The 14079-nt window shown below is 36.8% G+C and overlaps 1 protein-coding gene across 1 annotated transcript; it reads right to left on the bottom strand.

Moving 5' to 3' along the window:
• Positions 1 to 217: 217 nt before the first annotated feature.
• LOC113176312 (keratin-associated protein 13-1-like) lies at positions 218 to 1003 on the bottom strand. Its single transcript, XM_026380777.2, has 2 exons — positions 592 to 1003; positions 218 to 378 (listed from the first exon to the last, which is right to left on the bottom strand). Exons 1-2 carry the CDS (start codon positions 950 to 952, stop codon positions 218 to 220), a joined length of 522 nt encoding a protein of 173 aa, XP_026236562.2. The 5' UTR covers positions 953 to 1003.
• Positions 1004 to 14079: the final 13076 nt, after the last annotated feature.

Raw genomic sequence — 14079 nt, 5'->3', positions numbered from 1 at the left:
ATCTCTAATGCAGGCTTTAGACTTTATTTTGAGTTACTATACTAATTACAGAGTTTTTCAGAAGGAGTCTATCAGCTGTTTGCGAGTCCCAGACAAGGTGAGAAATCAGCAATCTGAGAACAAGAAGGCAATTCTCTTGTACATAATGAAGGTGATAAAGATTGGAAGAGGACGCACTGATGACATTTGTCAAAAAATTAGAAACGTTTTAAGATGATCAGTAGAACCCACATCCAGATGTACAGGTTGGTCTGTAGCAGGAAGGCTGGCAGGGCCTGGAAGCCAAATAGGATGGACGGCACAGCCCGGATCCATAGCCCAGAGAAGAGAAGCCACCAACTCTGTAATTCAGGTGTCTAAAGCCACTAGATCCACAGCATCTTGAGCCATAGCCCTGAGAGCAACAGCTACTAGACACAGATCTCACAGATCTAGCATAAATTGTCTTGCAGGGACTGCAGAATGTGGAGGTCCTTGGGCGGTAGCAGGAAGGCTGGCAGGGCCTGGAAGCCAAATAGGATGGACGGCACAGCCCGGATCCATAGCCCAGGGAAGAGAAGCCACCAACTCTGTAATTCAGGTGTCTAAAGCCACTAGATCCACAGCATCTTGAGCCATAGCCCTGAGAGCAACAGCTACTAGACACAGATCTCACAGATCTAGCATAAGTTGTCTTGCAGGGACTGCAGAATGTGGAGGTGCTTGGGCGGTAGCAGGAAGGCTGGCAGGGCCTGGACACCACACTGGACGTCTGACATCTGGTGGGCCTGTGGAAGGTCTTCTGACAGCCCCTGTAGTGAGAGGAGCCCAGCTGGCAGGTGCTGGGAGAGCAGAGGTTCTGGCTGTAGATCAGGTTTCTGTTGTAGGAGGAGCCACAGGAGAAGCCTGAGTAGGGCAGGTAGCCCCCAAAGGAGCGGGAGGAGAAGTTTCCAGAGCAGCAGTTGTAGGGCATGTTGAGTGTGGGTGTGAGTTCAGCTGAGTGTAACCGAGAAGATTCTGAATGTGAATATCACTCCTGAACTGGAATATTTATATACTCTTGGTGATGGGTGTGGGACCTTACAGTGTCATCTTTTCCATATTTGGAATCCCCCATTTGAATACATGTAACTCAGTAATCTTCTCCATAACTGCAGTTAACGAAATCCCTTCATCTTACTTTATGAGTGAACTCCTTTTGGTTTTACGGTTCTGAGTCAATGAAGGACATTTGTATAACAAATGCTATGACTTGTGTTTAATTAATGCCTACTTTATCCTGGCCAGGAAAGCCCCTCTTATTTTCTCTGACCCTGACTTATACAACTCCTCCTATTTTGGTGGGAGAATTCTTTCTTCCTAGGGTGGAGACTGTAGTTATTAGCAATTATTAATGTAATTACCATGTAAGTAAGTAATTATCAGTGTTTACTATGTTCAGTCCACCGGAGCCATATACAATTAAGTCAAAGGAATTGAGAGATGATGATGAGTGGATGAGTGTTTTCTGAACAAGAAAACATTTAGTGCTTTGAGAAGTAAAATCAAGATAAAAACAAGAAGAGACCATAATCAACCCGTATGAGGAAAAGTTGTACCAGACACAACTGAGATTGATTGGAAAAGTGACAGTGGCAGCAAAGAGGAACAGGGCTGTTAGGATTTTCTTCTACTCCCGTCATGATTCAATCACATCAATATTGTTTAAAAAGAAACTTAAATTCAAGCTTTCCTATAAGACACTTTAATTGTGAATTCTACTGGGACCATCCCCCCCACCCTGCCCACCTCCCATATCTCTAAACTTCGTTTTAAAATTTGGAATGCCTTTGAGCATTTCCATGGTCATGCCTACTTCTAATTTGTTTTTTCTTCCTACTTGTGGTACATGATTCTATCCCAGCTTATTAGAAGAGGTGGACCAGAGTTTTCAGGTCTTGGAGAGTATAATTCTGGGTGTCCTCATTAAGAAAAGCATATAACATTGTGCTTATTACATTAGTTATATAAAAATAATATTGTTATATAACAGCAGTTATACAAGAATCATATAAATACAAGTCACAACAATACCATCATCCTTATCATCATCTACAATGTTTTCCCTAAATCTCACAGCTGCATAGTCTTTGATAGCCATTGTACATGACCATGATTTTGTCAGTATTGTCTTCTGGAGAAAGGGTAGAAATATAACTTAATTTTTCCTATGGAAATTCTATATCAAAAATTATTTAAATTATTTTTGATGACACAGAAAAGCTTTCAACATTCCATTTGTTATCTGGAATGTCACATCTGTAACATCATCTGTCATTTCTTCTCAGTCAGTGCTTCAAGCCTAACATAATAGACATCTCAGCCATGTGTCACTCATTTACCTTTCCACCCAATCCTGAAACCATGAGGCTGTTTGTGTGAGAATCTGCAGTAAATGCCTGTAACCATGGATTGTAGGGTCTATGAAAATCATCCTTGTCCAACCCAGCAAAATTAGAACCAGAAGCTGGTTCATGCTTGCCTGTCTGAGATAAATACCATTTCAGAGACTTTCTACACTCCCCATGAAAGATTCTTTCTCCTTCTAGAAGCACCTTGTCCTTGGCATGCCTCCCACATGCATATATGCACAGATTTCTGTAACCAAATTTATGCTCAACACTTTTTAAGACTGCAACAATTCAGCCAGGGTGCTTTGGAGAGAGCAACTGCCCAGCAATAGCACCTCCACCTAGGAGCTGACATCAACTCCTGCCTTCTCGAGTCTCCAAAACAAATAAACTTTGCATTCAAGTAACTTATGTAAATTTTCCCATTTTTGCCTTTAGGAACTTCTCCTGGCCTCAACTTCTTTGAATATGCACATAGTTTACTTCTCTGCTATTACAAAATAAATAGCATTCATTATACATTGTAGAATCTCTCTGTGTCATTTAGGTTGACAAGGCCTCCTGGCAGATAGAAGAACGGTGTCTTGTACAATATTTCTAGATCAAAGCTTCCTAAAATTCAGTTTGACACTGGGGGCTGGAGGTGTTTAATAGTAGTGCAGGCAGTGTCTGGTTCCACAGCAACCCTAAGACTACCACCAGCATTTCTCAGGCTATAGTAGTATAGCTGCTGGAATGACAAGTTCCTCCCAGGATCCCTGGAAGAGTGCCAATAGCACTTTGGAACTAGCAAGAGAAGGGCCCCTGGGTTTAAGATTCATTAAGTTGCATCGGTCTCTGTGTCTATCCAAGGCACCCAGCCCAAGATATCTAAACATGTGCTCAGATGATCTCTCTGCACTATCAGGGACCTATATGGGATCCCCAGGTCTCCCAGGATACATTTCATCTTTCTCCAAGGATCCACCTTCAGTTTTAGTGATTGTCTTGCTGTATGTTTGGCTGTTCTTTTTGTTATTTGTCTTTGAGTCCCTCTAATTCCAAATCAAAATGCAAAACAAAGTAAAAAATTATCTGATAGATTTAAAATGCTTTTTTTAATATAACTCTAGGTTTCTTCACAATTCAAAACAAATGCACTGATGTGATAAATCAAAGGTCAAATATGCAGAGATAAGGGTCAGGGCTGAAGTCATTTAATTTCAAATCCATTCAAATAAAAATACTATAAAATTATGTGATAGATGCTGAACTCATCAATGTTTCTTTATATTTGATTGGAAATTTTTAAAGAAGCATCACTACACAGGATTTGAATAAGTCAAAGGAATGGCAAATTCCCTGCACACAGCCCACAGTGACTTTGGAAAAGTCTAAATTTCTTCCCGTGGACTCCGGGTTACTGAAGTAAAAGTCCTAGCCCATGCAATATTGTGAAGACCACTCTTTTCTCAAATCCCCATTTTCTAAAGAACTTTTTAGAATAGCTATCCTACCATAACTAGGAAAAGGAAACTTTTTTTGTTTCATGGGAGCAAGCCCAGCATTAGTCAAATAACAAAGTCTGCAAACATATCTACCATGGTGCAACATTCTGGCCACCTTCCCAGGTGAACATGGTGCCCTCTTCTTCCCTGTACATATCCAACCCTCTTCTCTTTGATGTGGGGGGTGTGCAATAATAGACCACAAGCTCTCAGGTCCTCTAGCAAATCCAGCCCACTAAGTCTTGTTCATTTCATAGGTAGGTCCCATGAGTTTTATATTAGACTCCAAATTAGTTGTCAGCATTTAAAAATCAAAAGAATTCACAAAAAATATGGAATTCTGATTTCTTAAAGAAAAAAATCTGAACATCTGGTGAAAGAAGGCTCTCTTTTTGAAATGGGAACAAGTTGCTCTGTTCACTTGGAATATTTACTTCCTAATTCTCAGCAGCCCTAGACCTCTTTCCTCCAGCTCACAAGCCAGAATTCAATCCCCATTGGTGGCCCTTCCTGAAGTTACTTTGTTGTGTTTGTTAATATCTCTATCACTAATGCAAGACTTAGAAGTGGATTAAGAACCTTTGGGTTTAAAGAAAGCTTGTAGGAAAAATATACAGAAGGAAAAATAAACTATGTTTTATGCATTAAAAGCATAATCTTTCATGTTTAATGGAAAAGTATCATGTATTTGTGCTGATGAAATAAAATATAAAGCATCATGCATGAAGCAAATCACAGGTCAATCTCACTTAAATTTATGATCTGCCCAGACTATGTAGTGCCTTGAAGTTAGATCCTCTGACTTTAAATGCTTCACAAGCTAGAACAATTTGAGTTGGAGTAATATGCTAGACAAAGTCTTGAATCAGTAGTGTTCTTTCAAGGAAATATTGCAAAATTAACAGTGGGTCACTTTAGTATATGCAGTTAAAGCAAGAAATAAGTAATGTTTTTAAGTCAAATGATTCAGTTCCTCCTAAGCTTGTTCTACCTGTGATTCTGATGTACCACCATGGTTGGAAATCAGTCCATTGAATTAAAGTGTTAGCATCGAGCCTGAAACCCAAGAGATCATCACAGTTCTGTGAAATAAATCTACCAGCCTGACCACCATATCCACTTCTGCACAGGACTTGTCTGTCCAAGCAAATCAAGTAAGAAATTTAAAACAGAGGAAAGGTAATTTATTTTATGATGGCAGTATTATAATTTTGTTGTCATGGGCAGTTGTCCAAAACAATGTACCACTTCCTCTTTCATGCAAGTATGCAGATATAATAGCAATTATGGGCGATATTGTTAATGTGGAAGATGAATTTGGTGGCATTAATACCTGTCCTGCAAAATTCAGCCTCTTAAAAGTTTGGATGAAGACAATGTGTCACTATCCAACATTGTACAGATGGCCTCATGATGCCTAGTTATAACACTTTTTATCATAAATACCAGAGGGAAGAGTAGCAATTTTGGCAGACTATGACAGCTGGTTTGCGAGGCAGAATAAAAAGGCCTTTTGAGTTAGAAGTCAAATAAATGGTATGCCAAATCCATGACTGGCACAAAAAACATCCCTGGTATACAGTAGGCACTTTGCAGATACATTATGATGCAATAAAAAATGAACTTGAATATGTAGAGGTTTTTAAAGGAACAAAGCATGTGGGAAGGTTCTGTAAATATTAAATACAGTTCATTTGTTTATTATTTCTTTGGGAAGCTGAGTAAAGGTTGGCTGTATGTAGTAAGTAGATTTCTAAGTTACTCTGTTCAGAACCAGGAATACTCAAAGATGTGTCAGGCAAGATCCAGGTCTGTATCCATCTAGATGAGAGGACATGCTTAGGAAGAAGTGGTAAGAAAGGAGAAAGAGAACATGCTAAAAATATGGGTAAGAGCCTCTCCTTCACCCCTTTGAAGACACATGCTCTCTTCCTGATCCTGGGACACCACCACATCCTGCTTCATTTCCTTCTTTTTATTCATTTCTCCTAAAATGTTTTAAATTTATGTTTAAATGTTTTAAATGTTTTAAATTTTAATTGATTTATTGGTATTTTATGTGATTTTAGATTAGAAATCATTAAAAAGTTTTTTGGCACCATTTCAAAATTTTAAATCCCACCATTATAATACCTTTGTAATGGAATGTGCCCCAAAGTCAGAGCATTCCAATGTGACTTGCAAAGATGGCTCCTTTGAAATTTTGTTTGTCATTGTATACATCTGGCTTCCACAGCTCTTAACTGGTTGTAACTCTGGAAAGCTTTCAAGAACCCCAGCTTCATACAATAACTCATCTTCAGCTACCACACCAAAAGGACCATGAAGATGAGGATAAGGTTTCTTCCTCAGTTTCTGGCTCTCAGAGCACATTTAGTAATTAATGTCTGTTAAAAAAATGAGTTCAGTATTTTTAGTATCAACTCTATTATTTCTTGTTGGCAATTAAACACATGAAATTATCACTTTGGGATCTAAGAGATTTCTCTTTCTGGCTCCTCAGGAAACAGCCATTAAAGATCCAGTGTCTTGCCGTCCTGAGATGGCACAGAATGGGGGTAGCAATACCTCTGCGGTGCTGCATTTTGATCGCTGGGTTATTGGCCATGAAAATAGCCACCTTCCTCCTATAAATGAAGAATGAATGATCCGTGTCTCTTAAATAAATGAATAAAACATATTCAGCCATGTCTTTACAGGAGAAAATCAATTTCATTTTAATTAGATCACTGATTAGTGAAAACCCAAAGGGCTCTGTGAATATCAGCATGTGTTCTTTAGATACCATGTTCAGATTTAAAGGTTTATAAAGTGATTTAGGAAAAAATTCACTCCAAATATCATTAAATCATAGGAAAACCAAAGTCAGGAAGCAGTATCTAATCAAAATCCACCATGTCTTTGTTCTTACTTTTGGTTGCTGCTTGTCTCCTGTTACAAGTTGAATTATATCATCCATAAAACTCATATATTCAGGTGCTATTTCCCAGTGCCACAGAATACCACCTCATTCACAGATAGGGTTTTCTCAAGAGTTAATTAGGTTACGGTGAAGTCATTGTGGTGAACCCTAATCCAATAAGGCTCCCATCATTAAAAAAAGGGGAAATTGGGACACAGAGAAAGACTCACACTGAGGGAATATTAGGTGAATAAATAAGGAGAAGATGGACTTCAATAAGCCAAGGGAAGAGGCCTGGAACAGATCATTCCCTTACAGCCCTCAGAAGAAAACAACCCTGTCTACCATTTGATCTCAGACTTTGAGCCTCTGGAGTGGTGAGAAAATACATTTCTGCCTAAGTCACCCCATTTGTTGTACTCTATTTTGGCAGGCCTAGTGCATACCCCATCTGTCAGAGGTCTCCTCTTATCCCAGAAGTTGAGTACCTTGGTGATTCCCTTTCCCCAGTGTCTACCAACTTTCTACTGGACACAAGAGAACAGGCCAGTTATCTTGTGTCCATTTGCAAACATCCTGTCTCCTCAGCTGTCCAGAGAAGAAGGCTGTGAGTGTGGAACTGTGGATTCATGGTTTCCAGTGTCTGGGCTGTGGGTCTGGAACCTTCCTCACTCTGATGATGCGCTGGTCTTCCATGACTCTCCTCTTCCTCTGGGAGAGGTCAGTAACCTAATTCCCAGCCAATGTGTGACCATAGGTCTATGGGTCAGTACGTTGCATTTGTAGGATCTCACAACTCTTATTTTTTTCTTAACTTTATTACAAGGAGATTCTAGATCAGCCAACTCAGGAGTTGCCTAGCAATATCCAGGAAATGTTCAGGAGCTATCTCCCGGTGCCACAGAATACCACCTCATTCACAGATAGGGTCTTCACAGAGTTAATTAAATTACAGTAAAGTCATTGGGGTGAACCCTAAAGATGGTTTTTAGAGCCATCTTTAAGCACCGGTAACCCATGCTACCATTAGAATGCAATTTCTTGCCTCAAAAATTCTCTTTCTTTTACATTCTTCATCTACCTTTCCTTCTCCTTTCCCACTCTTTCCCTTCTCTGTCTCTCCTCTCTCTCCCTTCCCTTTCTTAGAATGTTTTGTGTTCCATAATTTTGTACCATCTCTTTCTAATACCATCTCTTTCCCAAAGGAATAGAAAGATGCCAGTTTATTTTCAAATAATTTCCTTACCATAGAAATCAGATTCTTGCGTCTACTTACTTATTTTAGTGTGCTTTGTTTGCATTTAGTCAGTTTCCTTTGGCATGAAAATTCTTTGCTTCTGCTTCCCCCAAAGGATACCATTTAACTGTCAAGTTCAGACTTTTTGGAGACTATTCAAACCAGGTGTCCCAGATATTGAAATCATTCCTATAGTTATAATCTTAATTAGCTCTCTTTATTTCCTTCTTCCCCCACCCCCCTCTTGGTCTCTATCCAAAATTAGAGCCCCAAGGAATTTTTTTTTCTTTAGAAAGCTTAAAACAATGATAAGCTTCTTTCCATCCCTTGTGAGTTAAAACAAAGAGTACTACTAGGAAGTATGCTGAAAAAAAAAATCTTTCTTCTGTGCTAGCTGCTCCACTTAAGAACTTGGTATTATATCAAAGAAGCACAATCCAAATTCAGCCTGAGGTCATACAATTCATGCAATTCATACAATTCTTGTCATCCAGAAATATATTTTAGGCTCTTAAAAGAATTAGAGTGAGGGAGAATCAGATAATGGATTTGCTACTAATAACCTTGGCTGCGGAAACCTCACAGACCTCATTCATTCATTCATTCATTCATGCACCTTTACATCAAATCATCTGTTCAAAATTAACATCATCTATTCTAAGAATGTATACTCACAAGAGCAACTGGAGTGAAGAGATTAAATGAATGAAGGAATGGAAGAAAATGATGGAGCTTGGAGTAAAATAAACCTGAACCCAAATCTTAATTTTATCAGTTATAGGAGGTGAACTTCTATAAGTGAGTAAATATTGTTTTCCTGATTATTCATCTGGAAAATATGAATGGTAATGGTATATATTTCCCAGGAGCATTTATAACATGAAAAGTTTTACATGTAAAATTTCTAGTAGAAATCTTGATTATGTATTGGCCCTGTTACTTTCTTTCGCTTCTGTCTAACTTCTGTGTTATTCTATATCCCTTTTCCTTGATCTCCCTTTATCCAGGAAATTTGTACTTTCCAAGGAAGGCTTTTTGACCTGTACCTTCTCAACTTTTAGTGCTATGTCTGTGTGTTCTCCTCTGTGAGTTTGGTTTGATTGGTAGCAGCCAGATCTTGTCTTTTTATGACTTTGAATGCTAATATCTATCTTCTGATAGCATGTGAACTAGAATTTGAAAAGAAGCTATTTTCAGGATGGACATTCAGAAAAGTGTGACATTAATGGATAAATCTGAACTGGCAGAATTTCAACAGCCAAGAGCTAAGAAAAGCTCTATGGAGAAAGCATTATTTGAGGTTTATTTCCAAGTTCAAATCTTGAGCTCAGTTGAATCACAGAGAAGGGAAGATCTAAGGATTTGTGAGAAGTGAAAGGATCAGGATAAGAAGTTTTCTGTTTTTATCTTTTAAGAAATTTAGAATGTTTTGATATAGCTGAAGTACAGGTTGATGGCATGAAGATGAAATGGATATCAGATATTGATTTTTCTGGGTTGAGAGAATCAGTCAACAAACTAATTAAAATTTATTTTTGACAGAATTGAAAAATAAGGGTCAAATACAAGTGTGGAGACTCAAAAAAAAAAAAATCCATGATGCAACAGAGTGTATGTTTTTGTAGCATGTCTGCAAAAAGAAATAGATATTATTTTGGAACTACTATGAGTTAAACAGGATGACTTCTGTAGCATCTTTACTGCTTAGCACAGTGCCTGGCTCATATGAAATGCTTATTAAATAGCAACCGATATTATTATTTTATTAAGACAGAAAATGGAGATTTTTGCATTCTGTTCCAAAATTAATCATTAGACTCTCTGATCCATTTTACCTGAGGATTTTTTGTTTTGTTTTTTAACTAGGACTGCTTTTAGGTAGGTTTCTATTTCAGTAACTCTCTAGGACTTTCACATTACTTGAATTAATTATGGTTTAGAGTCATTATGGTCACATCAGAGTTAAAAGGTCTTAGAGCAGTGGATAAAAACTCATATCCTATGGCAAACATAGTTTAAAACTTTAAGTGAAGAAATGTATCTTAACAAAACGTGATTTGCTACTACAAAGATTCATTGTTTCATGTTTTAAAGTCAAAAGTTCTTGAAACTATTATGAAAAACATGTGAGTATTGCAGGAAACCACTTTGCACTGTTAGGTAAATAAATGTAGACAGAAGCTTGCCATTCTGGTGAGGAATGGAAGGTACAGTGACCTAGCTTCCATTGAATAGCCCTGGTTTGTGAATACTTTCCAACATTCTTTCTTATAAATAAAAACAATGTCATTCACAGATGGTGTTTTCTCATTTAAAACATTGTGTCAGGAGCTTCTTATATTTTTTAATTCTTCAAACACTACTGATATTTTTAGAGCTGTGACTAATATAGGCCAATCAAGTATGACTCAAAGATACTGAGATAGTTACAAGTTCCATATTATTAATATAATGAAAACAAAATGAATGTATAATAAATAACTTAAAAGTAAATACTTGAATGTCAAATAATTTTATTTTTCTGATGGAAGAATTAATTGTAACACTGTTTAATTTCTTAGTAACACTCTCCAATGGCTAATTTTAATGTGTTGGTACATAACCCATTTGTTCATCGAATACCAGGTTGATGAGGCTATAAAAGTAATTTTTAGATACAACTCACATTTAAATCATTAAATTTTGAGAATAACAATTTACCTTCCTTGTAGGGATAGCTTCATGCAATCAGATGAAGGTTATAAGAATATAATTGAAGTTTCCTGAGGAAGAAGAAATTCACAAGACTGTAACAGAGAAACCCTGTCAGGTCTCTAGCCTGCTGCCTCATGGATTTGAATTCAAGCCTGCACATCAGTTTTCACCCGAATTTCCAGCCAGTTGGCCAACTTTGCCCATTCCAGACTTGCCATGTTCCACAAATGCAAGTGTGATCCAATTCCTTAAAATAAAATTAAGTTTGTTTACACACACACACACACACACACACACACACACATATTCTTCAGCTTCTGATTTTTAGGAGAGCACTGACTAATGCACTCTCCAAGTAACAGATAATTTCCTTCATGTTTAATTTCAGTTTCTACTCTAACCAATTGATAAGTCCTTTTTGAATACTTAAGTAATATTTTCATATTAATTAATATTTAGTAGGAGAGGAACACATTCATTTTGAGTTTCAATATCATTAATATGCAATGCAGTGTTTGACATTCCCAACAAAATCATGGTAGAGCAATCGCTGATACTTTGTAACATTGGAAACAGCATCTTTTACTCATGCTGGTGGGTTAACAGGAGCCAGTTTGCAATCTGTTTCAATGCTAGTGTTTTAACATTTTTCATAGTTTGTAATCACACCTTGCTGTGATTATTAGGAGTTTATTTATACAAAGTAGTATATCAGCAGGTAAAAGCCTTTTTTTGAGGAAGTTTTGTGTGTGTGTGTGTTTTTTTTTACCTGTATCACTCTTATCCATCATAAAAGTCAGTGAAGATTTTAGGAAAAAATCTAATTAATTTAATCACAAGTAAACTTTGGAAAACAAAATTTATTTTTTATACATTATTGAGAAAGCAACAGTTGGTGGATTGATGCTTGAAATAGTAATGTCCAATTATAATATCAATGATGCTAAGCAAAGAAGGTTATGCCCCTCCTGCTTGCTAAAAGGAGACTAATATGAGAATACTAGTTGATAAAATATGACAATAATAACATATTCAAAGAAATCACATTCATAAAGACATTTATTCTCATTTTTATTCTTCATAGTCATGCTGTGAATTAACTACTATGTTAATTTTTAGATGAAAATAAAGAGATGTTTTAAGTAATTTGTTAAATAAAATTATTCATAAAAGCTTACAGTCAGAAAGTGAGACTAAGTCTGTCTGTCTGCAGATAGTTCATCTCCTGAGTCACAAAATAAAGCTAACAAATGCCAAGGATCACATGCTTGATGCAGATGAGGTAAGGTTTTATTATGACAGTCTTTAGTACTTACACTCCTCAGAAATTAGGACTAAAATGAAGGGGATGAGAATCTCCCAAAGTAATGATCTACTGGACAAAAGGCAGGAAGTAGGAAGCAAAAGGTAGGATCATTCTAGAATCCATAACCACCACGTTCCTTCCCTGTCAATAATTGGAAAATGATGCCCAGCAGAATTTCATCTCATGACTTCAAATAAAGGTAGGCTTGATGTCATGGCCAGGTGTGGAAAATCCATTAAGGGGACATTTCCACATCTTTCTCCCAGAATGAAGTTTGCAGCTGCCAAGGAATTGCTAACTGTATTTTGACTGTTTTTCCTATACTTGCTAGTGTAGTAACAGACGAGGAGAAATCCCCTTGCAATTCTTGAAAGCAAAAAGAGTTTTCAAACTCGGGTTTTAAGCTGGAGAATATGAACAGCCAATAACACCTCTTCACCTTCAATATCCACAGGACACAGAAAAGAAGACCCTGGAATTAATTTTATGATCAAGGGCATTACCCTCTATGATTGTTTGGCCAGCAGGAAGAGTAAGCTGTTAATAGCTCAAAATGAGACATATTCACTTGTCTTCATGATTATTATTGTTCTAACAGCTTTCCTTTCAATTACAGGACTACAGTTATTTTGCTGGTAATGTACCAAAAGTGTATAGAAGAGACAGATTTAAATATTTTTCCTTTGCAGAAATTCCCTGAAATGAGGGTAGTAGCTCATTATTTTCATTTTGGATTTTGACTAAAATTTACAATATTAAATGACTTAAGGTATCTTGGTAACTGGTGGTGGTTCCCTTTCAACTCCACTTTCTCACAGCAGAGGAAAACTATAGTATTCTCTTCTAAAATCACAATACACTTGAGTATACTAAAAAATTCTTAAGATGAGAAGAAAACAAAGCTATTAATTTGGTCCATCAAGTTACTTTATAAAAATAAACATTGTATCTGATCTATTAATGTTTCTCTTTTTTATAGGTTCTAATTAGTTATACATGACTGTAGAATGCATTTTGACATATCATACATAACTGGAGTGTGACTTCTCATTTTTCTTGTTGTACATAATGTAGAATTACACCAGTTATGTACTCATATATTCACATAGGGTAATATAATGTCTGATTCATTCCACTGTCCTTCCCACTCCCATACACCCTCCTTTCCCTTCATTCCCCTCTGTCTAATCCAAAGTAACTTTTTTTTCCCTAATGCTGCCTCTCCCATATTGTGAATTAGCATCCACATATCAAAGAAAACATTCAGCCCTTGAGTCTTTGGAATTGGCTTATTTTGATTAGCGTTTTTCCCCCAGCTCCATTCATTTACTGGCAAATGCCATAATTTTATTTTTCTTTAAGGCTGAGTAATATTCTATTGTGTATATATACCACATTTTCTTTTATCAATTTATCATTGAAGGGCATCTAGTTTGGTTCCATAGTTTAGTGATTGTGAGTTGAGCTGCTTTAAGCATTGATGTGGCTGCATCTTAGTAGAATGCTGATTTTAATTCCTTTGGGTATAAACCAAGGAATGGGATAATTGAGTCAAATGTTGATTCCATTCCAAGTTTTCTGAGGAATCTCCATACCATTTTCCATAGTGGTTCTACCAATTTGCAGCCCCACCAGCAATGTATGAGAGAATCTTTTCCCCCACATCCTTGCCAATATTTATTATTGTTTGTATTCTTGATAATTGCTATTCTGACTGGAGTGAGATGAAATACCAATGTAGTTTTAATGTGCATCTTTCTAATTGCTAGAGATGTTGAACTTTTTTATATGTATGTTGATCGATTGCATATTTTCTTCTGTGAAGTGTCTGTTCAGTACCTTTGCCTATTTATTGATTGGGTCATTTGTTTTTTGTTGTTGTTGTTAAGGTTTTTGACCTCTTTATATATCCTAGAGATTAATGCTGCATCTGAAGTGCATGTGGTAAAGATGTTCTCCCATTCTGTCAGCTCTTGCTTTATGTTACTGATTATTTCCTTTGCTGAAAAGAAGCTTTTTTATTTGAGTCCATCCCATTTATTGATTCTTGATTTTATTTCTTGTGCTAGTCTTGTTAAAGAATT

The sequence above is a fragment of the Urocitellus parryii genome, chromosome 2, assembly GCF_045843805.1.
Source record: "Urocitellus parryii isolate mUroPar1 chromosome 2, mUroPar1.hap1, whole genome shotgun sequence".
Lineage (NCBI taxonomy): Eukaryota > Metazoa > Chordata > Mammalia > Rodentia > Sciuridae > Urocitellus > Urocitellus parryii.
Note: the sequence above shows the minus strand (reverse complement) of the source record. Positions and strands in the feature narration are given on the sequence as shown.